Genomic DNA, 25806 nt, shown 5'->3' with positions numbered 1-25806 from the left:
CCAAACCCAAACATATTCAATCTACAATGATATTAAATGGATAAAAGCAGCAAATCCTGTAACATGTTGCCATTTGTGCTTGATATATGATAAATCAAGCAGCAGTCTACCTGCTCAAACCTGACACTTACATGCACCAAACAAACCGCTTCCAGCACAGTGCAGCTCTACAGTGGAACAAAAGCACGCTACACCTACTACGTCTACTATCTCTCTATGGTCTTCTGAGGTTTTTTCGTCCCAAAAATATGAAACATAAATCCAGTCAAACCCCTTCAATGACAAAGTATTCCCTCACGATATGTGTATGTTTTTATGTAATCCTTCACGCCCTGATCAGAACTACAGATAGGAAGGTTTGTGCACTGCGCCCTGCCGGCCTCCACTACGACTTCCTCTGCAGGTGTGGTTCTTTTTCTTGCCCCCCGAGGAGGCAATGAGAAGAGAAACTCAATTCGCACCAATTTTTTCCTTTCATTTTTGTCAGGGCAAGCAGCAGACATGCATTTGATCGTCACACCAGACATAGTCACCCATGGAGCGATGTGGTAGGAGGTAGAGGGGGTGTCGGGATGGGAGTGCGCTGGAGGACTGGGGGGAGTGTGGGCGGGGGGGGGGGGGGGGTGGATGGTGTTAGATGGGAGTAAAGAAGCCTCCTTACCAAGCTGTGGAGATAAACCCTCACTGGCGCTCCAACAGAGAGTGACACATTCGATAGCACAGTGGAGGACTTTGGGTCGGATTGGTTTAGAAAGTCTTTTTTTTCCCCTTAAGCTTAAGAAGAGCTCACCTCCCCTCACCGGGGCTGTTTAGGTCAATGAATCAAACGCACCCCCTCCTCATACCTTACTTGGCATTTTTACATTCCGTCACACTTCAACTCCTGTTGGACTTTAATACGTGTCCAGGGATTCGCCCCTTTTGATGTACAGAGCGTTAACAATTCCAACTGTTTATGAAAAAGACACAGCTGCGATAGAAAAGTGAATTTTATATAATTTGTTCCAATCTCTTTAATCTGCTACTGGACTCCTAACACTCCCCCCAACATCTCACCCTCTGATTACAAAAACACTTTTCTGAAACAACAGGTGTAAGTGGAATCTAATAGATCTTGACTCCACAACTCAATTGATTGATATTCTCTTCATCGACCTAGTCTCTTCCAGTATTCAGATATGACGTACATTTCTGGTGAAGTTCTTCATATGCATTCTACATATATTTCATATATGTGTTGTTTTTCCCCCCCCCTGCCACAAAAACCCATCCGATCGCAATGCCGTCTACAGCACACGTCCCTGACCTCGTGGGCAGAGAGAACCGCTCCTTCACAGTGCATTAAGACAAAAAATTCAGTGTACTCCGATTTAAAAAAATAAAATAATAATAACACGACACAAACAAAGAAAAAAAATTTCAAACAATCAAAGAAAAAACAGCATCTTCAGCAGCCTCCTGGGTCTACAGTGGGCCGTACACCTGTTGCCGTGGGAGACCTGCGGTTTGCCAGAGGCGGAAAACGAGCTCAACTCCCTGGACGTGTGTTGGAAATCTCTCATGTCTGCCTTTTGCCTCGTCGGCAGTCGGACGGTTGCTTAAGGGTGAAGATCAGTGAGGCCATTTATCTGCTTTACTGATATGCACGCTGTCCTAAAATAGCAAATCTACTTGTGAGGCTTGCAGATGTAGCAGGGGACGCCGCACGAACAACGTCATGTTTCAGTGTTTCCTCTTTCTCAATGTTTGCATTTTCTCAGTAGTACGTTGTGAGTCTTAAGTGCTCTAGCTTGTCCTAGTCCGTGGTTCTGGGTTCATCTAAAGGGTTTTGGGGTAGACCACAGGCTGAGCCGTCCGTCTGGGTCTCATTTCGGTAACATTGTAGGCCAAAATGTAACAGGACATTTAGCTACAGATTTAGAAACGGCAGTGGTGTTACGGAGTACAGGCGAGGATAGCCAAGCGTGATGGCAGGGGTGTTTTAGTGTTAATGTAGACGCTGCACTGCAGCCTGTGGTGGGAGTGGCTTACAGGTATTCTCTTGCTAATCTAGAGGTCGTACTGCGGTTTGCGTCATAAGATATGGTGAATTCCCTTTTCTAGCACCAAATATGGCATCATAGTGTTTTGTTTCAGTGCGCGTGTGTGTGTGCGTTCCCTGTTCTGCTCTTTGACTGGATATATATATATATATTTATATATATATATATAAGGTAATCCTTCACTGTAATGATATTAATGCCTGGGGCGGCTTACTGGACTTAAATAAGACATATATTACACTATGTGACATTACTATTCATCTTCAATCCACTTAAATTAAAACAAAAGATTCAAATCAAAAAATAGTCTCATTTACATTCATGTCAACCTGAATTCACAGATATAAAAAAAAGAAAGAAAAAAAACCAACTGATCTTTTTTTTAAGGGTGAACTCATTAATAAATAATGACGATGGCGATGATTCCTAATAATATCATGACAATCTCGTTAACAGAATTATCACAGCAGACTGCAAAGAAATGCCATGGATCCCATGTGTTTGCCGCAGCTTGCACAGTATCACTCTCGTCGGTTTCGCACTACGTGAGGTCATCAGCGTGCGCCTCGGCATTCTATCTCAAACACTGGAGCTGCGTAAGGTGTGTGTATATGTGTGTGTGTGTGTGTGTGTGTGTGTGTGTGGGGGGGGGTGTCTAACGCCCCTGCGGCGCTGCACTGCTTGTGGGATACATCACAGGGTGCACGGGGGGTGGGGTGGGGTGGGGTGCAAAAGAAGGAACGCCCAACTGATACTCGCCCCTACACCCCCTGACACACCCTTCCCCGATTTCACTTCGTCCTTCCTTCATCTCCGAGAGAAAGGAGAGGAGGAGGGGGGAGGTGAGATCATAGGCGGGGTGAGGTGAACAAGAGGGGTCCGGGGGGGGGATTCGAGGACGTTTCTTCCCTTACACACCAGGCTTAAGTTTGCAGTCTTGCTCATTATAAAACCCTTGTAAAGCGGAGAGGGGGGGGCAAGTAGTGAGAGAGGCTTTGTGAGGGGGCGGGGGCAAGGGGCGAATCAAAACTAGAAGGAAAAACAAAAACCCGACGGGAGGGGGACGGGTGTGGGCTGCAGGGGGAGGGAGGGGTAAGGGTTGTTTCCATAAGGGATTTAGGGTTGGGGGTGCAGGGGTGGAGGGTTGTACCCTGTAGATGCAAACCCTCCTCCCCCTCCGCACCCTTGCCCTTCCCTCCCTCCCCCCGCTTCCTGTTGCCTCTCAGGCGGTCGGCCTGTCTACATGGCATTCAGCTTTGTCCACACAATACACGAACGAACAAACAGACAGCTTAATTTACTAAACCAAACAATAAAACAATGAAACAAAACAATAAAAAAATCCCGAAAGGTCAAGACGTTAAGTAATAAAACCTTATTTACATGTTACACAATTTTTTTTCTTGGTTTTTCAGCGTGATAACTCGCTCCTCTCCCTCCTCGTCTTCTCAGCACATTTTTGCTTCGCGTCCAAAAACTTTTTTTATAGAGAATACTGAAAACACGCAGAAGAAAACAGCGCGGACGATTTCCTTCTGACATTCTTGCTCTCCTCTCCTTTTTTCCGTTCTCACTCTTACTTCTTTTATACTCCTCCCCCAAGCCCCCACTCTTTTTTTTTCCTCTTTTCCTCCTCGTTTCTCATTTGCTGTCAGGTTTAGCCCACCTTCTGTGGGTTGGTGGCACGTACCCCCTGCTCGTAGGTGATTCGCTGGCTGATCAGGTACTGTGCAGCCTGCGTGGCGGCCTGGGAACCCGTGATGGTCACCTTCCTGTTCCGAGTTCCGGGGATGAACTCGCCTTTCTTGGAGATCTGGATCCTGGCTCCTGTCAGCTCCTGGTACTCCACTAGCGTCTTCCCGCCTTTCCCCAAGATGGCTCCCACCAGGTTCTCTGGCACGGCAATCTCGACGACTTCCTTTGCTCCTTCTGCTAGCTTCTCTGTGGCCAGTAGAGATGACGCCACCAGGGGCGACGCAGCACTTAAGTAGCCATTGGTTGCCCCTGTAGCAGCAGCCAGGGATCCCAGGGTGAAGCCTCCGAGGCCGGCTGGGTGACCTGCGCTGGTGGATGCATCGCTGGCGTAGGATGCTAACAAATTAGCCGCGGCAGCTGCTGCCGGGTTAGCATTAGCCGCTACAGCTGCTAACACCCCTGAGGCTGCGGCGGGATTCAGACCAAGGCCCAGGGAGTTGGTGTTGTAGCCGTAGCTGGCCAGCGTGTTGAGGGCGGAGGTGATGGTCAGCAGGTCGTTGCCTGAGAGGCTGGACATGGTGGTCGGGAAGGCCCCCATCCCACCCAGGCTGGCCTGGCCAAGCAGAGAGGAAGCCGTGGCTGCGGCAGCGGCCGCCGCGGCCGGCATGACCTCGGTCGAGTTGGCGTACGGGGAGCCGGTGGGGTTGGAGTTGGCGACGGGCCCTGTGATGTTGGAGTAGGAGATGTTGAGGCAGGAGGAGCTCTGTGGGTCCTCCTGGATCTTCTGGACAATGATCTCAACAGCTTTGCGGTTCTGCTCCGGCTCCCCACTGATGGTGACCACACGCTCCTGCAGGTTGATGCCCTCAGGTTTTTGGGATAGCTGGACCCACGCCCCGGACTGCTCCATCACCGCCTTGACTGTTGCGCCACCTTTTCCGATGATCAGCCCTGCCGTGCTGTTGGGGACGATTAGCTTGGCCTGGTGGGAGGGACGGGAGAAGGTTGGAGAAAAAGAGAAAGACAAAAATAAGGGTTATTGCTTTATAAAACAACTAAATCAACTAAATGAAGGGAAGATGTAGAAGAAGGAGCAGAAAGTCAGTGTTACAGAGAGCCTTGTCCTAATGTTGTCTACACTGTGTGTTGGACCCATCCACCTCTCCTCCCAAATAGCTGGCTTTATACTTCCTCGTTCATTATTACATTGATTTCATAGAATATTTACGAAATTACGGCGCATTAGTATTCGTAGGTATAGCTACAAATGCTGGATGAGACAAAACAATGTCACACCTGTGATGTTCCCATTAAACATGCATTACTAAGCATTATTAAGCCCTCTTGAATTCCAAATGAAAGGAATTTGAGAATACAAAAATTAACAGGAATTGTGCCATGGATAATTGGTCATGATGAATCTCTCCCTTGTCGAGCAGAACACGGTAAAATGGTGCACACGTCGTTCAGCCAAAGAGCAGACATTAAAGGCAAGGTTGGCGCTGAAAGAGACTTTGTTCAGGAACTGCTTTTCAGAAGTGTCCTCGAGAAGGACGGGAGACAAAAAGAGTGGAAGAAAAGACGCAGAGGGAGAGAGAGAGAGAGAGAGAGGGACTGAACCTTGTTTGAATACAGAGAGGCAGAGGGGAGAGTTTGAGTGTGTCTGTGTCAGCAGTGTGACGATGTCCTAAAGAAGACAGATCGGAGGTAGATATACAACATTATGGAGCCACCTGAGCACATAACTTATATCTTTGCTACATAATGGAGAGAAAGAGATGAAGTGCATGTTGGTGAGCAAGCAGGTGATGAAGAGGTAGAGAGAGGTACATAGAGTGGGAGGGAAAGTATGGATGAGAGAGAGAGAGAGAGAGAGAGAGAGAGACAGAGAGAGAGAGAGGGAGGGAGGAATTCTAAAGAGGCTACTTGTGTGAAAAAAAAATAACATTGACTCCCAGGGGTCAGCGTTGCCATGGAAACACAGCTCCAGCATTCAAAGGGTAGTGAAAGGGAGTGAGGCGATGACACACACACATACACACACACACGTACGTGTATACACACACTCCCTAAAAACAGCGCAGTACATTATGTTTCACATACTTGCGTGTAATAACGATGTACTATTGTTATTATACTATTGTTCATCGTACGTAACACCATATGTAGCCCAACATTTGTTCCATGAATGGACATCATGCTCTTATTAACAGTTGTTGGAAAATTGATACATAGTACAGTGCTTTTAAATAGGAGGCGATTGACATAAAGAAATTCTAATGATTGCCAACCCAAGAATGAAAATGATGTATTTTAGTCATTAATTAATATGTAGATTAGATTAGATGTTTTTCTACAAAAGGTCAGGAAATTGTGAAAAAAAGCCCATCACCATTTAAAATTATGAAATAGCTCCACATGCACAATGGCAGCATCGCTTTGAATGGAATCGCACAAGAGGAGAGTGTGGGACTCAAAAAAGACAAAAAAACAACTTCTGTTACTTTGCTCTTCGGTGCAAACCAAAAACAAAGACACCTGCAGGAGATGTTCCCCCATCACAAACAAATGCGTGGGTGCGTGTACGAGCGCCACGCTTGCTGCTCTTTAGAATGGATCCCACTCTCAGAGCAAACCGCCGCTGCTCTATCTGTTGTCCATCTGAACGACACATATATTCACATCAGGAGCAGATGAGATGAGAGTGTGGGCTGCAGAAACAGGAGGGAGGGAGGGCTGAAGGGATAAAAAAGACTTGGCCTTGATAAAGAAAAGAGGACGAAAGACTGAAAGCGACGGAGGGAGAGAGGGGGGAGAAAGAGAGGGTGATCGATTCAATGGACTGAGTGAAAAGACTGTTTTTTTATTTTCTGTTTTTCCACGCAGAGAGAAACAAAGAAAACCAGGAAAAATTCAAAGGGAGAGGGATCAATTCAACTTATTATAGAAAAAAAGCGAAGGCCATTCCAATTACCACCCTGTCTCACCCTCTCCTTTGTCCTCCCTTCCCCCCTCCCAGTTTGCTGCAGTTTGAAGCTGAACTACATCTGCGCGGCGGCAGCCTCGATGCAGCCGACGGTTTCGTTGCCACTCAGCATTCCACGGCAATGCTCTCTGCAACCGCCAGGCGGAAGATGAATTTACATAGAAATAGGAAAAACGAGCAAGAGGCGTGCAGGAGGGAGCCGACGATACGAGGGACTTCAAAAACCAGACGACACCGTCAAACGCTCACTTCCTGCTGCTTTGAGTCGAATATTAGAGAATGAATGTTGCCCCGTGTGAGTGTTTGTTTGTGGGCCACCGGCGTGTCGCTCTGTGGGGATTAACAGGTGCGATATTCCCCCTTTGTTCATTCATCTTTTCTCTTCAAGAACGAGTGGCAGTTTGTGGTCCTATCGATTCATGTTGTCGCTGTCGAGGCTGCTTCAATGCGTCTGTTTACGTCCCGCTGCTGTCAGACACTTGGCTACAATCTGCTGTCCTGTGTAGATTAATGAGCGGAGCAAAGTGCTAACAAAGTGTGAACACGGCCGGGGCTGAACCTTGACTCCATAGTCAGGTCACCTTTTAATACTAATCCCTCAGCCTGTACTCCAAATCATACGTGAAATGATCAAATTGACAAATGTGCTCTGTTACACAGTACATGACGCCACACTGGTGAAATGTGTAGTTGATTTGAAATCATCACCCAGGCCTTTAAAATGGATGTGACACTGATTTTAACGCAGCAGTTAATTGGGAAAGAATTTGAAAAAGGGAAGAGAGAAGTGTTCAAAAAATCCTCTAATGTTTAAATGTATTGATTTAAAAAAAAAAAAAAAAAAGTTTTAGCTTTTTCGAAGGTTGTCAAAGGTTCTGAACTCCCTGGCTGAGGTCTACTCTTTTTTGGGTCTGAGAATGTTCTAGTACATTTATTTTTTTATCTATTAGTGGGAATATTTTCAGGAGGTTGTTTTTCCTTCTGCAGCAAAAGAGACGAGCGTGCGGCGGGGGGTAAAAAATGGAGACGAGGGATAAAAGAAATAAGTGACAGGCGGCGAGAGAGAGGGAGAGAGAGAGAGAGAGAGAAGCGAGGGAGGGAGCCGAAAATATTTTTTTTTACCCATGAACCCTTTCATCCTCTGCACTGAAACATTCTCACACACACACACACACACACACACACACACACACACACACACACACACACACACACACACACACACACACACACACACACACACACACACACACACAGAGTGTTGGTGGGAGGATAAACAGTGGCGTACAGTGATGTCTGATCCCTCCCGGCCCTAATGATCCGCCGTCTTTAAATCCAAAATGATTCTCTGCTAATGAGCTCCTCCGTTTGCCTCCACTCCTCTTCCTCTTCCTCCTCCGCCTGCTCCGCTTTCTTTTCCTCCATATTGTCGCTTCTCTCTTGTTCCATGCAATTTTTTTGCAGATTTTAAAAGCGTTATAAACCTCTTCTTACAAGGTCAAAACACACACTCCCACACACACAAACGGTGTTTTACTCCGAAGATCATCATCTCCGCTCTGGTTTTATTCGGCTGACGCCGTCGGTTCTGCTCGCTGTAATGGCCGACTCAGCCAGCCAGTCTCTTACCTACCCACAATCCTTTGCTCCCAGCACCTTTCTGCATAGCAGCCGCACAGAAGAAGATTATGTGACAGTTGGCAGCGTTTGGGATATCGCTGCTACAGTGACGGCTCTTTGATGTTTCTTTTTTCCCCCTCAGCTACTCTGCTTTAACGCTGTTTTGTAAAGTTTTTTTTCCCTCCACATTTTCTCATCTTGTGTCTCCCTTTTTTGTTTTATTTCATTTTTTTCCTCCACTTGAAGAGCTTTCTATCTAATGGGAGGAACTTTTTCCACAGTGGAGAGGAGAGGTTTGGCGTCCATCCAGCTGCTGACTAGAACGTCCTGTTGCTGCAGCTGCCGGGGGTTGAGGTCGAGGGTCAAAGCCCATCTCCTGTTCGTGAATACACTCACGGCAAAACGCTGCGAAGGAGCAGGGGGACGCTAAAGTGCAATACTTCAGCAGGTATACGGTGGCTTAGCAGATAATCAATGTCAATGGCAGAGAGGGGCGATTGGATTCCGGGAGCAATTTGGAACAAGTTTAAGGGTTTGACTGTTAGCGATTTAACTGTGAAATGCTAGAAGTTCATACGTTGAGCTGACAGTCCCCAAAAAAGGGCAACAACATTCAGTTATTCTACTGGAAAAGACTCTGAGACAACAGTTTAAGTGGCAACCTGAAACCCAGACTGATACTTCTATTAGGTTCCTCAGCTGTGCTCGTTATGACCCGACGAGGCTCACCTGTCATGTTCTGTTGGGTTTGGCAGCAGTAGATCTAAACGACTCAACAGGAGCCCTAATCAACCTTTAACCAGTCGGTTATCATGTAGGGTAAGGTGTAATTCATCTCCTCATCCACTTCTTTGACCTTCCTCTCTGCAGACTGAGAAGCAGACCCTCGGTCCGTCTCTTTTGTCCAATAAAGCCTCATACTTTAATACCACGCTATTCATAATTCCTCAACGTCACATTAACAGCTCCATTAAGCTTCGCCGCCTGGCTCAGCGAGTTCTGACTTGATGTTTCCTACAAAAGCATTAAACGTCTCTGACATTGTCACCCTCTCCTCTGTCTGTACAGAAAAAACAACAAGCTAAATAAAAGTTAGACAATAATTCTCAGATTTATTTGTGAAACCCTTGTGTTTGCCGGTCTTACTTCATCTTTGTTTTATCATAACTTCAGTAGCATGGGTAATGTAGTCATGGTAGTTATTGACTATACCTCGCCTACTCTGCCCTGTCATGTATTTCTTCACTGTCTTCAAGCTGAGAAGCAACCGTTGCAAATACAGCTGGCAGAATGAAGATATTCAAAGAGGAGGATATATGTGTTTATGCTGACAAAAACAAAGAAAAGGTTTTTCGTTTTATTTGTTAAAATGTTCTTTATGTCCCGACCGCAATCCCCAAAAATGAATTAGTTTGTGTATCTGTAAAAGTGTATATGTATTGTGTGCATACTTGCTTGGGTGTGTGTGTTGCATAGATAAGTAGTAGTGATAAGCTAACGGGGTGCTGAGGTCACCGAAGCATGGAAATCTAAGAGAACAATGGCTCATTTAACAAACGAGGAAACAAGTAAACTGTTTACAACCATGACAGCACACACACACACACACACACACACACACACACACACACACACACACACACACACACACACACACACACACACACAAAGACATACACACATACACACGTACACACACACACACAGAGTATGTCGCAGTAGTTTGTCAGGGTTTAACCTTGTAGTGCAGACGTATTAACACACAGCTCCAGCCGCTGTCTTCCTCGCGTCTCTCCTTTCTCTACATTAATAAAATATTAAATAATAATAAAACCTTCTGAGAGCCGACAGAGAAGCTGGAAATGTTTCAACGGTGAACGATGTGTGATAAACGGCAACTGAAATGAATTAGCTGAATAATGTATGGCGCTTGACATGATAAATAGTTCAGTTTTATTGGTAAACACTCTCAAGAGTTTTCTCTGAAAGCTTATTACACTCAGACTAGTTTTAAAATATGGCGACCATTTTATGGGTTTGAATCAGGGTTGTAATGTTTTTTTCATCTAAAGGAGTAGCAAAACATTTTTTAGATTGCATTAGAAGTGTTCTTGTTTGAAATAAAATAAATAAGATAAATTGCAATTTCTTGTATGGAAACCTTTAGAAATGTTTTTTTTCCACATATTCTAATACAGTGATGTGTCTGCAAATGTCTAAAAAAAACTCAGTTTAATCCCGTAATTGTAACCTGTTCCATACTAATAAATTCATAATGTTCAAAAATGTGGACGAACTCTGGTGTTGAACGCTAAAGCCCATGACTGCTTCCTGAAAGTTAAAACTCCTCTCTTCTCTCACTTCTCTTTGCCTTTAACTCTCTCTTTTCTCTTTCTTTTCTTTATCTCTCATCACACCGTCAGCCCTCCATCTTTCCTTCCTTCCTTTCCTTCCTCCCTTCCTCCGTCTCTATACATCTCAGAGTTGTCATGGAGGTGATAACGAGTCGTCTCCCCGTCCAAAAGTTGTGTCGCATTCCCTCAGGGTCACAAGGTCGTCCGTCAGTGTTGTCATTGGAGGCCAACAAACACACACACACACAGACACACATATGCACAAACATATACAGGCATAGATGCAAACACGCAAGAAACACACAAATTCACAATACACTCACAAAAAGGTGCATACAATCCCACACACGCAAAGCTAAACAACACACACACACACACACACACTGAGATGTACGTGCACACCTACATGTACACAAACAGACAAATGCACACACAGTGAGTGGAGGACAGCGAACAACTGTTGAGGCTGCAGGAGTTTGAACTTTGAGGTCTTAAGCAGGGGACTTTAGCTTAATCTGCCTCCTCCTGATCCGCAGGCTTAGTCGCCTCTCTCTCCCTCTCTCTCTCTGCCTCTACCTCGCTCTCCCTCTCTCTCTTTGCCCCCCCATCACCCTGTCATCCCTCTTTTTCCATCTCTCTTGCCGTCTTTCTACTTTCATCCTCTGGCCACCAGGTTAAAAATAACTGCAGGACAGAAGAGCCGGGGTACAATGACTGACAGCGACATAGTGTTAACTTTGGACACGAGAATTCAAGTATAGACACACACACACACACACACACACACACACACACACACACACACACACACACACACACACACACACACACACACACACACACACACACACACACACACACAGCCAAAAGCACCAGTACCACACAATGGAGGTGGGCGTGGCTCACCAGTAAAAATGGCAACACCTGGGATCATCAGCCACACCTGGGTCCCGTGTGCAAGTGCACCCTTTTAACAACCCTCTTGGAGCTCAGTTGCTGGTCCTCCCTAGTTGATTTTTAGTTTTTTGTTCTAACATGTGCACATTTTCTTTCTGATTTTGGGGGCATTTTATTATTCCGTATGCATACAGACGTGTATTCAGACGTGGATGAAAACAGTACATTGAGTACAGCAATGTGTATTCAATGTACAGGGGAGGGTTGGAGCTGGCTTTTGTCCTGTAATGTTGCGGTTTGCATTAATCTCTTGATGAGATTGTCATCTCCTGAGAACATCAAACGTTTCATCACGTACTTGCTGATGAACACACATACATGAAGTTATATTATTTCACTGTTTGAGACTTTCTTGCCTTAATATGCATAAAAAAATAGCCAAAGAAGTAAGTCAAGTTCAACAGCAAAAACATATATATTTATTTATTTATTTTTTTTTTTTTTGTGGTTCAATAATTCAAATCACAACCGCTTGAGTCATTAAAAATGCTCCTGATTTGTAAATGAAAATGAATACATCAGTGCCTGACTGCCTTTTCACACCATGAGTCACTTTTTTTGGGAAGCTGTTAAAACAGCGCTGTTGCTCAGCTACATAGTGTGGCTTTGAGTGTGTGCCCGTGTGTGTGTGTGTGTGTGTGTGTGTGTGTGTGTGTGTGTGTGTGTGTGTGTGTGTGTGTGTGTGTGTGTGTGTGTGTGTGTGTGTGTTCCCTTTAACCGGCTGGACCCTCTGCTGGTTCAATCATTACATGCAGTGTGCATCCAAGACTTGTTCAAACCCACAGGCCCCAAAGTTTCCACGGATACCAAACATGTCCTGCTCAATGTTTGGGGATGAGTGCAGAATTAAAATTGATGCACAATACATCTAGAAATATTTCCATTTGAATGGATGTGAAGTTAAACATCATGTATTGTGACTATTGGAAAAAGCGCATGTTACTGACAGTGGGGCATTATCTATTTACATTTTGTGTCAAAATAAAAGCATGAAAAGGTTCATCCATAGTGAACACCATGCTACTCTTGTAAAAATACATTAAAATCTCTTTTTAAAATCTGCAAAATCTCTTTGTAATGAACTGACAGATAATACAATGTTTCCTTTCTGTCTTCCTTCCTTTCCCCTTGGTGTCCTTTGTGTTTACCTCCTTTCCTCCTCCTGTTTATCTCTCTCCTCTGCTGAAACCCCTCTCAATGTGGCAAAAATCTCTTTTGCTTATACATGGCTAATGTTTTCTCGGGACTTTTCTTGTGCATTCCCCGAACAAATGAACAACATCTTATTATGGCGATTGTAGGTAAAAAAACTAAAATATATACATATATCAAAAAGTCGTAAGAGGGGAGAAGTATTCAGAAAAAAACAACTTTGAAATTTAGAATATAAAACTAAAATATTCTCTGAGATTGAAGTGGTTAATTTTCGGAAGAAAAAAAAATCTCACAAAATTGGCGAGAAAAAAAAGTTGTGATAAAAATTGAGGGTTTTTTTGTCAAAGCACATCGCTACACTTTGCATTGTTGGATCAACCTCATCACAACACTGTTAAAGTCGAGGGTAAAATACATTATATTGGTTCTGATTTTTTGCAAAATAAAACGTACAATAGGTCTAATATGAAAATAAATACAATGCATACGATGTCAGAACAAATGTTTTTTGTTCTCATTAATTCGTGATTTTATTTCTTCTAAATTTAACAATTTAATCACATAGAATATTTTTTTTTCTTTGAATTATAACCTCCCTTCCCCTGCTCTGTAGTTATTTCATACAATTTTATTTTTATTTTTTACTTATAATGGCCATAGTACACCGGCATAAATATGTCCTAAATACAGGCACAACAAAAGCTAAACAGAGCAACAGGAAAAGAGAAAAAGGAAATAGTGAGAAATAAAACAAGACTTCACATCTGAGCTTGATATTTTTTCTGTGCGTGGTGTTCACGTGTGTACAGCAGGGCAGTAAAATATGAATAACAGCAGTGATAATGTAATGCAGACACTCAATCATGACGGTTTGGAGCAAATAAGACCCAGAGAGAGAGAGAGAGAGTGTGTGTGTGTGTGTGTGTGTGTGTGTGTGTGTGTGTGTGTGTGTGTGTGTGTGTGTGTGTGTGTGTGTGTTATTTTGCTGACTCAGCGGCGAGGCAGAAACTACAAATCACAGGACTGACGGGAAGATAAAAATGTTACATAAGGAGGTAAGAAGGCAGCATACTGTAGAAGTCTGCTCGGGAGTGTAGAACCCTGATCACAAGTCAACAGAATACAAGGGAACAGAACAGACTGACTTATGGTTACTCTTTTTTTCTGTTACTTATTCAGTCTCTCTTCAAGCTCTCAAACCAGAGCTGGTGTTTGTTTGAACAGTGGTCTTTTTTCGAATAATCAACAAAGTAAAATTACTGCCTGGAGTTTGGTGGCTTTGAGGGGTGTATATTAAATGTATGTTTTGTACATTATTACATTTTATTGATTGTCAAAATCCCTGTTGGTTTTATTCACTATATTTTCACTTCAAAGCGCTTCGCATTGCATCGCTGAGAGGTGAAAAATGATCGCAGACAGAGTGGTGAGTGGTATTTAAAACTTTAGTTACCTATAGATGTTGCAAAGGTTGGGCGCTAAAACCAAATGGATTTGATAGGGGATTTGAAAGGATTCATATTAAATTAAATGTTATAAAACTCCAACCTTATTCTTTTATTCATTCACCCATAACAACAACACAGAACTTCTCCTGACTGTCAGACTAATTTTTTGGCTGAAGCTGAGATGTTTCTCTGTCACCTCGGAGTCTTACACTTACACTTCTTCAGCATCTGACGCAAACTGAGCCAGACTCAACGTTTTCCTGACATTTGTGGCCGTCTTCCTGTGCAGGGAAGGCAATAACAGGAAGTAGGAAACAGGTGTTCGCGCTGGAGGTGAAAGTTCACAGGAAATGGCCCCTCTCTCCTGCAGGAAGTGGCCTGAGGGAGCTGCTAGGAAAACCACCAGACTAGAGGCGATGAGCGTTGATTCACATGGATGTATGTGTTAGACGTTTTCAGTCTGAATAAAGGCCAACACAGGCCAAAAATAGCCTCAGAATAATAAAACCACAACAAAACCACAAGCCATTTACAGCTGATCTCACAGGGGAGACAACTTCGGCTCTGCAGCTCACTTCCAAAACACCATAATGCAACAATAACAGCAGAGAGAGCGTGTTTGACTGCCAATATGAATACAATATTGATGCAGTAAGTAGGTGATGCTTCACTACATTACACATAAACACAGAGAGAGAGGTCTGAGTGCTTTGGCTTTATGCAACAATACACTGATGTTTGTGCGCTGATTTTCTTGGAAGACAGAATTTACAGGACACCAAAACAACAGCATGTAAAACACCTAGTTACCTGAAACCAAAAACCAAAAACCTGGACCTGGTGCGTATACTTAATAAGAAGTAGACTTAGTCGCCATGACGCCACCCATTGGTTTGTTGTCAACCATTTTGAAGCCTTTAGTTTGGCCTTTTAGCCGCCACCTCCAGGGTGGAGAAAAACAACAGAACGCTGAATAAGACATCCAAAATGTTAGAATTAGTTTTAATGAACTGAAAAACACACTGTGAAATGGTTCAAATTGTGAGACAAAAAATGGACAACTTCCCAGAAAACATGGTGGTTGTGACCTGTCAATCACAAGGTAGCCCCGCCCTAAATCATACTCCGCTTCATGGTCTATTTGACTCTAAATGGAACATAATTGACTTAAAGAACATCATGCTGTATTGAAGAAGACTTAAAACTAGAGATTGAGACCATAAACTCATGTTTACAATGTTTACTGAGGGAATAAAAAAGGTGAGAAATAGGCTTGTTTTCTCATAGACTTCTATACAATAAGAGGAGTCGCCCTCTGATGGCCATTAGAGAGAATGCAAGTTTAAGGCACTTCTGCATTGGGTTCACTTTTTAGGGTTTGGTGCCAGTCTGTGACATCACCTATAGGTTAAAATTCGGGTTCATTGCTTGCCATCAACTTTTATTTTGACACTTTTGAACCAGAGAAATAAGCTATTAAACCCAATTTCTTGTGTGAAAAATAACTATGTATTTTATAGATTTGTTTCTCTCTCTAAAACAAAGTCAGCATCTGGCAGCCATTAGAGGATCTGAAAACATTTCCTAATTTTCTTTTGCTATTCAATATGATATATTGAATCATTTTTTCAGTTTCAATATATTATGCTTATGTTTTTGTCACTATATCACAATAAAAATAAGCACATCAAATCCTTTGTTAGCCTTTTGTGCATCAATAAAAATTGTAAGAGCACCTATCACACTTCTCAAACTATGAATATCTAATTAAAGTGTAACATTAGAGCGTGGTGTGATGATGTTTTACAAGTGTTCTTGGAGGGGCGGAAACAAAAGCACACAGACTAATAAAAATAGCAAAACCCCTCAATAAATTCTCTTCTGCCATATGACCTCAGACCTCATTAGAGCCGGAAGAAGAATTTATTCAGCCCATAAATCTTCTTCTCTCCTGCTCCGCTGTCCTGTTATGCAGCCTTGAAAGCGCTGCGTGTCGTCCTGCGCCGCCGCCGCCCGGCAGCGCTGCTCTGTTGTTCTTTCTATCAGCAGCTGCCTCTTCCAGAGCGAGGCTCCTCTGTCACTCCGCAGCTGTCGGGCTAACAAGAGTTCAGATCTGCTTCCAGCTCTCAGTCACCCACTCAGTCGGGCCAGACTCTGGTTTTGTGGCTCGCTTTGTCCTCCTCTCTCTGTCTCTATCTCTATGTCAACTTCTTCATCACCCTCTCTCCATCCTCCTCCCAATTCTCTTCGTCTTTGTCCCCAGACATCAAAAGTGCCCTATGAACATCTCTACTCCCTCTTTCCCTCTCTCTCTCTCTCTCTCTCTCGGCCAGTTCCCAGGGGTTAACCAGTGAGGCCAACACCACATGCTACAACAGCCGCACTCTTGACAAGAGGAAGAAAAAGAAGAAGAGGATATTTTATCCACAACCCCAAAATAACAGACAATCAACGGCTGCACCGCACAGGACACAGTTAATCTTTCATTGGCACACGTGTTGTGTATGGTGGGGTGTATGACAAGTGTGTGTGTGTATGTGTGTGTGTGATTTAGAGCTCGATTCATCAGATAAAAGCGAGTTTGTTTTTGTGTGTTTCCACAATGACAGACATGCTTTTAAATACCAATACTTCTCAGCTAACTCACAGCACAGTGAATGTATGTGACTGAGCGTGTGTGTGTGTGTGTGTGTGTGTGTGTGTGTGTGTGTGTGTGTGTGTGTGTGTGTGTGTGTAATGTGTTACTTGCATTACAGTACTCTAATTACACTTTGTGGGGACAGACAAAGTATGTTCTGCTTCCTTAAGTTGATAATTAAGTACAGTTTTTATTAAAAAATTTACTTTTGGTTGTTGGTAATTTTGTTCTTTTATTTTCTCCCATAATTCCATGCTATTCAATTTTCTTTAGGAAAACAAAAGTACTAGAACAAAATACTTTTCAAGGCAGTGCAATTTAATATGTTCATGATTAATTGTTTTCCTTATATTTCCCCACAATATAGAAGGAAAACTATTTTACACTGCAATACACTGTCTTTTTTTACCTCTAATACAACATGCTCATAAAGTCTTGGATCATTTAAAATATATTTTCTGTTCCTTGATATGCATGTGACATTGTCACAAAACTTTTGGGTTTTGAACGATGCTCGGCTCCGTGAACTATCTTTGAAAGGTCGGGGCATCTGTTATTTCAGTCTGGGGGTTTTTTCCTGCGTGTTTGTGTGTGTGTGTGTGTGTGTGTGTGTGTGTGTGTGTGTGTGTGTGTGTGTGTGTGTGTGTGTGTGTGTGTGTGTGTGTGAAGATGTGTGTCTTTAAATTGCTGCACAAATCCATTTAGTCGCCTCTCCGACGTGGTATAAATAGCCTAAAGAGCAACAGGGGGATTCGCCTGTATTATAAGTGTCTAAATATCAGCAGCTATTAGCCTGCTTGTCTCCCTGTGGCTGCTCGCCTCGTCCAAAACAGTATTCCTCCACTGTCAGTCAGCCTCAGGCGCGACTCTCACGATTCAGACGATAAAAACCGAGAACACGACACACGTCGGGGCCGGTACTTCCAGTTTTGTTAAAGGAGTTGTTCGCTTTTTTTCTGTTCTTTTTTGCAAGTCTGCACATATTTGTTTTCGGGTTGGGGAGTTGTTACATTGTCTTCTGATATAAACCAATTACATTTCTTGCTCACCGTCCCTACGGTCGTTTTGCTTTAAACAAAACAAAAAAACATTTAGTTCATTATTCATTATTATTCGTGTCAGCGTCCGCGTTCATGAATTTAAAAAACTTGAATTTGTAAAATACTATTAACAATTCTTAATCGGATGTCGGATGCTACAATTATAATCTGAAAGTGTCTGCTCCACACAGCAGCAGCAGACTCACAGCATCAGATTTCCCTCATCACTTGACGAGAGTTGACCATCAAGACGATGGCAGACAATTTGGTGTCAAAGCCAAAAAGTTAAAGCTCCTATTTCAGATTTGCACCCAATGCTAAGCATTTGTTTTGTTCAAACTCTTAGCTATTTTATCAGTTTCCTCTTATTGAAATGCTCCGAGTGATTCTTAAGCTCCCTTCTGATAGGCAGCGATGCAGTGTTTATGTCTGGGGGTTTTATTGTGAAAGGCAAGAACGTAAGTAGTGAAGCTTGAATGGCAGCAATAGTTTGCTGTCTTGGTTCAGAACACATAGCCTCCGTGTTATTATGATGTTACCTTCAGGTATAGTCACAACTCTTGACCCTTGGCTACAAAAGTAAGAGGGATATCTAAAAATCAAACTCAAAAATCTAAATGTTCTCAACGTGACATCCCAAACATCAATTCACCATGTTATGGGAGTGTATGTGCTGCAGTACTTTCTGTCTCTGAGCAGTGACTTCCTGGACTCCCCACTGGTTGCCTGGCAACTACAAACCTGAGTTTGGTGTGAGAAAAAAACTTGACAGACATGCACCCCGGCCTTAACCGCATCGCAATCGCATTCAACACTTAATGGATAAACTATGGAAGGAGATGCTTAACAATCACCTACAGCTGTGTCTCCAGGTGTGCACATTCATGTGGTGATAAAGTAGTCCTTTACCATCCCAGCATTCAAATTAGAACAAGATGTCTACTTTACAAACACAGATAAACAAGACACACAAACACATTTCATTACTGTTATCTGCAAGAGCCTCAAAAAGCCCGGTCGAGTTCAACTCTGGAGAGTGTGTGTGGGCTGGAGGGTCGAGTGTGGGTGAGTATGTGTAGGCCTATGTATGTGTGTGTGTGTGTGTTTGTGTGTGTCTGTGTGCCAACAAAGCCTGGCAAAAATGCGTTTTCTGCCAGGCCCGAACAGTCAATAGCTGGAAACATTGCCAGACCCGACTAATCAATAGGTAATCATGAAGAGTGAATGATAATAATCACTTAAACGGATCATAATCGATGGCCGCACTAATTGTCCCGCATTACACAGCTGGTATTGGTGCTCAGATTTGGCTGTACGATCAGCAGAGGGTGAGCTTCATGTGAACTGCTGCAATTAAACAAAGTTTTCTATAAACAAACACCAAACTTTGTAAATTAGTTCTTCGAGAAGTTGACTGCTGTCGGGTTTCTCTGTTAACAGCTGAAACATGACGCGTGGGGTTTTTCTGCTCATGTTTTTAGTTTAATGAGTATCAACTTCTGTTTCATATAATAAAACGTGAAGTGATAGCAAAGCTTCACGGGTATGATTTTTGAGAGATGCCACCAAAAATATGCGGTAAGAAGAAGACCTTCAGCAGCAGTGAAATCGAGGTTCTGTTGATTAAATTCAAACAAAGTAAAATGTGATTTTCCAGAGTGGCAGTACTAGTGTTACAGGAAAATCAACAAGCATCGAAGAGCGGTATGAAAGCCATTCAGAAGCTGATGAATGCAATACCATCTAAGAGTTTTTATTGCCTTAACTGAGATCAATAGACCAAAGGTACGTCTTCAATAATCCAAACATTATAATGATTCTAATACATATAACAATCTAAATTTGTCTATATGAAATGCATGCTTTTTCTTTATGTTCATCAAATTAAAAAATATAATGTTTTCTTGCATATGACAGTGTGTGGACTTTGGAAACAAGATGTTTTTATTCTTATCTTGATAAGAGAGTGAAGTGTGAAAATAAGGAAAACATAAATGGGTTTAAACAATATGAAAACAAATCGTGGAAACGAACAAAAAGAAGAGGAGGTTTGTCCTCATATGGTTTCACACACAAGCCCGATTGTCACATAAACATGTAGGTCATACTGTGAGGTGACAAACTGACCCAGTAACAACGACTCATCCTCCAAACCTGTGCCTCATAATAACTGGTCCGAGTAGAAAGAGAGAGAGAGAGAGAGAGAGAGAGTGAACAGGACACTCGCTCACACTTCCTCCCTCAGTGGGAAGGTATTCCCAGTTGGCGGGTGGATGTGTGTGTGTGTGTGTGTGTGTGTGTGTGTGTGTGTGTGTGTGTGTGTGTGTGTGTGTGTGTGTGTGTGTGTGTGTGTGTGTGTGTGTGGCACCCTACGGTCTGTGCCGCATGGGGAGTTTATATGTTCACACTGCAGCCTGTCTGAGTGGATGTCATCTCCCTCTCCACACTCTCTATTCCTTCTCTCTCCCGTCTCCTTTTCTCCCTCACGCCTCTCCTTTTCATTCTTATCTCCCCGATGCTGCTTTCCCCTTCATTTCTCCCACTCCCTTTCTCCCCCCACTCCTCCCTCATCTGTTTACACTTCTGCATGCCGTTTCTCTCTCTTTTTTTCCGCCTCATTCAGTTTCACTCACAGAGAAAATCACAAACCCGACCACAGATAAGCATGCGGTTTGTCGCTCCAAAGGCTAAACACTTGGCTCCCTCCTCTTCCTCACACACCCCCTTGAGCCAAAACACACACAAACAACTAACAAAGACACACACACACACACACACACACACACACACACACACACACACACACACACACACACACACACACACATGTAGGGAGCTCTGTGTTTTCCTGTGGGACTGACCTGTTTGACGCGGTCGGGGTTGACGGTGGTCTGTGGCTGCAGGATGCTGACTGGCTCCGTCTTCTGGGTGCTCTGAGGCATCTCCCTCACCTTCTCGGCGATGAAGTCGTGGACGCCATTCAGCGCCTCCACCGTCCCCTGGATCAGACACACGCGCTCTGTCGTTCCTGCGGACAAAAACAAGTCGATGCATGAGTTTAAACTGATTTTTCATCAGCTGCTGATATACAAATATTTGTACAAGTGCTTGTAAAATCTTTTGTAACATAATTTTATTTTATTGCTTCTCCAAATTTGTGTCCCTTTTGACGAATGATTGTGTTTCCTGTGTATTCTAAATGTTTCCAAAGTCGGGCGGAGACTCCCAGAGGACAGTATGAAGGTTTGATGTTGCTCGGGATACGCTGTCCCAATTTTCCCTGATTTGAAAACTAAGAATCTTCTCTTTTGATAATTTTTTAATGTGCAGTTGAATGAAAATGAAAACAACCCCTGGCTGATTCTGCTTTTCAACAAACAACAACTGCAAGATGAGAAAAGACACGAGAAAACTGGAACGATCCCCGCAAGGAATTACACAGCTTCAGCAGCAAATAGTAACAGCAAAGAGAAAACTAAATTATCAAGAAACTGAGCAGAGAAAAGCCAGAAAACGGAGCATTCAGCAGGGATTCTCTGCCTTTTGGAACTCAAGACCCACTTCTGATTGTTGAAAAAATTCTAAAGACCACATTCACAAATCAATTAGAAAAAAAATCTTAGCTGGCAAACAGTTGCAAAACTATCTTTGTCTTTATTGTATATTATATAATAATTACCAGAAAACTAATTAGAAATGTATTAGAGTAGATGGCTTGAAGCATTCTGAGGAATCCACAAATGATTTATAGCAAAAATAGTCTTGGTGCAAAACAGAGATAAAGCAGAGAAAGACCAATGGCACAACAGTTGCTCTGGAGTGAAAGCTTAATGTTTAAAAGGTAAACAAAGGCGAGAAAATAGTTGCCCTTGACCTCACAAGCAACATTTGTACATTCACATTTCCACCTCTAAACATATCAAAAACATTCAGTTCATGTTTCCAGGACCTCGTCCAATCAGGAAACATTCCCTGGTCATAAACTCTATTTAAACAAATAAAAAGAAGATTAACACTCAACTTCCTCAACAGGAGAAACTGTGATTCATTTTCACCAAGAAAACACCTCCAGGAAATATTGGAAACATAAAACTCACTTGCATCTGCTAGTTTATGTTTTTGCGTGCAGGATTATACTGTTTCCTGATTTTTCCAGGAAAGAGTTTGCCAGACACCCAATATTTACAACATTGTAAACTGAGCGAACACTCTGGTCTGTAGTGGCACAATGACTGTCAGTCTGAGGATGTTGCAAATTGAGTATATACTGCATTGTTGTTTTCTCTGTCAAAAAGAATGCACTTTATTGGGATGGTTGGAACACCTCCGACAAGCTTAAAGAGTGTCCATCTATTTTTTAACTTTGCAAAATGAATGAATGATAAAAGTTGGTTTGCAGGACCATTAGCTGTGATGTTAATCATAATGTGACTTGTAGAAACCACATGTGCTCCTTAACAGCTGGAAAAGAGCACTTTACCTTGTGATTCAAGCCAAAACAATGACAAATGTATCACCGTCCTCATACTTTATGACCTCACTGTTTATGTAAATGTTGCAGGCCTCTAGGAGAATAAATACGTCAGTGTGGTGTCCAGAGAGGAGGGCCAGTGTTGACAGACGGACGGACACACAGAGGAGAATCTAGGCCAATGCAAAGCCTCTCAGTCATCTGTGTCTCAACAACACACTGAAAGTAAATCTCTCTCTGGCTCTTTCTCTCTCTCACCCTTTCAGCATTTATTCTCCTTTTCCATTTCGCTCTCTCTCCTTTCCTTCTTCCCTCTCCAACTCCCCTTCATCTCCCTTTCTCCCCCCCATTTATCTCCTCCTCTTCCTTCCTCCCATCTCTCTCTCTCCCTTGACTCCAGTATTTAGTGGGATCTGCCCTTATCTCGGCTCAGCAGCGTGTCAGTTAGCTCTTCCTGTCTCCTCCCTCTCTGCCTGCATTGTTGGACCGGCTCGGGTTGGCCCGGCTCGGCCCTCTGCGGCTGCAATGGGAGCAGCGGGATAGAGGGAGAAAAACTGTGCAGTATGTGTGTGTGTGTGTGTGTGTGTGAGGGGCTTTGAATCTAATGGTCGGACCTGCATTAGAGTGTAAGGGCAGATACTTAAAGAAGCCAAATTTAAGAATGTGGCCTGAAATTTGATAAATTAAAAAAAATAAAATAATCAGAAACAACACTGGATCAAAACTGACTGAAGAGCCCAATTGAGACATGCTATATTTATGAAAATATAACGATACAGGAATACATAAAATCAAATGTCAGTGGATGTTAAATACGTTTTGCATTAATTCTGCACAAAGAAGCCGTCTTTAATGTCAAAAAAATACTTCAAATGAATGTGGTTCAGATATCGTTAATTCTTTCGATGGCTTAAAATGTGGATTGAGGTTTCTCTAACATCCTTTAGACAAAGAACAGAGTGTGTGCAGAGGGGAAGGCTTGAAACAACAGAGGCTAAAAATAAAAACACACACGCACGTTCAGGCATTTGCAACATTTGGCTACCTGGCAGCGCGGGACGCCCGTTAGCAAATACCATCATATTAATTCCCATCCCTATTTTTACAGTCTGTTGACAGCAGTGACAAACATCCTCTGTTGACGGCAGCTGAATGCTTCGGCTCGGCCGCGACGTAAGCTAACAAATGCATGAGAGCTCGAGATTTCAGGTGTAACCACATGCTTACGCTAGGCCGTAGAACATTTCAGCCTCATTCAGCGTTTAATGCAGCATTAGTGAGTGACAGTGAGTGTGTGTGTGTGTGTGTGTGTGTGTCTGTGTGTGTGTGCTGATACTGAGGAAACTGGGCTTCGCCTCTCCCCGACAGCTGGCGCCCTCTGGGTAATCTGTGCCCGTCCAATCACAGGCACGGATTAGCAGGCCATTGTCTTGGCATGAGCGCTCGATTGTCTCTATGTGTAGCTCGTGATCGTGTGCACATGCAGTTGTCTGCGTGTGTGTGTGTGTGTGACGAGTGTGATCGTAGCAGAAAAGGCCACTCTGTCTGTAGAGATCACCGCTGTGCAGCCGTGCCGCTGCAGCAGAGACCCGCTTTATTTCATCACTAAATATTTAGTTAAAGATCAATTGATGTTCATTTAATACAAAATATGATTGATTGTATTAGGTTCATGCAGTATTTGTCGTCTTTATTATGCAGCGAACACACACAGACTGAGTAACGGTCATGCGAATGCCAAACCAGCACCAACACATCCCTCAGTGATCCAGAGTGAGCTCTGTTGGCTGCAACTTCAGTCCCACTGGTGCTGGACAACACTTTGTATGTCTCTTTTGCATCATCAACATTTGACATTTGAATGGTTTGGAAGCTGTTTGAAGTGCTCAAAGTGCTGCAGCTGCTGAAGCGATATCTGCTCAGCGTTGTTAAGACATGTTATGAGACTTTTTTTATGTTGCTCGTGTGGACCCAGAACAACAACATACTGTATACAGTCAACTCATGCCTTATTTCTCCTGCAGGACCCTAAAAAAACATTTAGTTGTCATGGTTTTTTTCTCACTGTAATTTACTTTTTTGGGGGTTTTGTGAAACTGATTTAAAATTCCAACAACTGTCAAGAAAATGTGTGGTTACACCGTAAAAAAGGATCATCACGATGAACATTAAAGAACCACCGATGTATTTGCAAAGACAACGGCTGACCGATACCGCTGAAATGTATACTGCACTTCAACAACCATGTTAAAGTCCTGAGAGGCATTAGTGGGAAGAAGATGGAGCTGAGAAACAAAGAAGAGTTTAGTGCAGTGTTTGGGATCATCGGTGATGCACTAAACGTCTATATGTTGTAGGAAAAACATCATAATAAAGGATAATGATATGAAATAAAGGACCACAACATACAAACTAAAGCAATAATCTCGGTTTGTAAAAGATAATCGAAAATACAAAGAGATAACAAGGTTTTAATGCAACCTTTCAGGTGCACTGAGTCACATAAATAAAATATATTCAGTCGTGGTACTGCCAGAGCGTTTCGGTGAATAACTGGCAAACGTAAATGCAGCGTACTGTAAAGGGTTCCAGCTACTGGTGCAGCTCGCCAGTGTCACTCTGGACTAACCTGCAGCGTCGAGCACAGACGGTACAAGAGGTTCAATTAGGGGAGCTCTCATTTCTACCGGAGGATGATGAGGATTGAAAACGAAAAGCGAGCGTCTGTGAAAATCATACCAGACGGTGAACTTCGTCTCGCAATTTCCACAGTGGCCAAGTGACCCCAACAGCACTTTGTTCAACACCAGAACACATCATCATCATCAGGATCCGAGCTAAGGACCCTGGCGGTTGTTTTTATTAAAGTCTAACTAGCATGACTCACTCCTTCCTCCTCTGCTCTCCTCCTCCGCCTCCTCCTCCTCCCTGATGACCAGAGAGGCACCGGAGGCAGCAGACAGAGCACTAAGCGAGCTGCTTCTCCTCTGATTTCTGACTCACAGCCACACACAGAAACATATGCGTGCACAGTGTGACGATGCATACCAATGACAGTAGAATGTCTCTAGGTGCTTAGAAGAACGAACACACCTAAACATGTCAGCGATCAAAGCCACTTTGTCCTGCAGCAGGAGGGAACACACCTTGCCCTACGCTGATAAAACAGAAGGAAAATACCTTTCTTTTGGTTTCGAGGGAATACGCTTTGTGGTTTGCTACAAACAAAATCTCACAGAAGGGATGGAAAGGAAAGTTGAACTTAGATTTCTTGTTGCATCACAAGCTACGGATTAAACAACAGCATAGTAACACACTGTCATGTGGAGTAAATACTCAACGGTGTGAGATGAGTGGTGCAAGAGTGCTACCCCACACTGACCGCTGCGTCGGTGTGCAG

The 25806-nt window shown here is 43.3% G+C and overlaps 1 protein-coding gene across 2 annotated transcripts in view; it reads right to left on the bottom strand.

Annotated features, from left to right (window-relative positions):
- Positions 1-3317: 3317 nt before the first annotated feature.
- LOC129094949 (RNA-binding protein Nova-1-like) overlaps positions 3318-25806 on the bottom strand; it is a 69772-nt gene continuing 47283 nt past the window's right edge. For both annotated transcript variants that reach the window (XM_054603273.1, XM_054603279.1), the window contains 2 exons: positions 20797-20963; positions 3318-4719 (listed from right to left, as the gene is read on the bottom strand). In XM_054603273.1, the coding sequence (XP_054459248.1) occupies positions 3700-4719; positions 20797-20963 (1187 nt within the window). In that variant the 3' untranslated portion in view covers positions 3318-3699. The remainder of the gene's footprint in view (positions 4720-20796; positions 20964-25806) is intronic.

The sequence above is a fragment of the Anoplopoma fimbria genome, chromosome 1, assembly GCF_027596085.1.
Source record: "Anoplopoma fimbria isolate UVic2021 breed Golden Eagle Sablefish chromosome 1, Afim_UVic_2022, whole genome shotgun sequence".
NCBI classification, from domain to species: Eukaryota; Metazoa; Chordata; class Actinopteri; order Perciformes; family Anoplopomatidae; genus Anoplopoma; species Anoplopoma fimbria.
The sequence above is the reverse complement of the archived record's forward strand: the minus strand, read 5'-3'. Positions and strand labels throughout refer to the sequence as shown.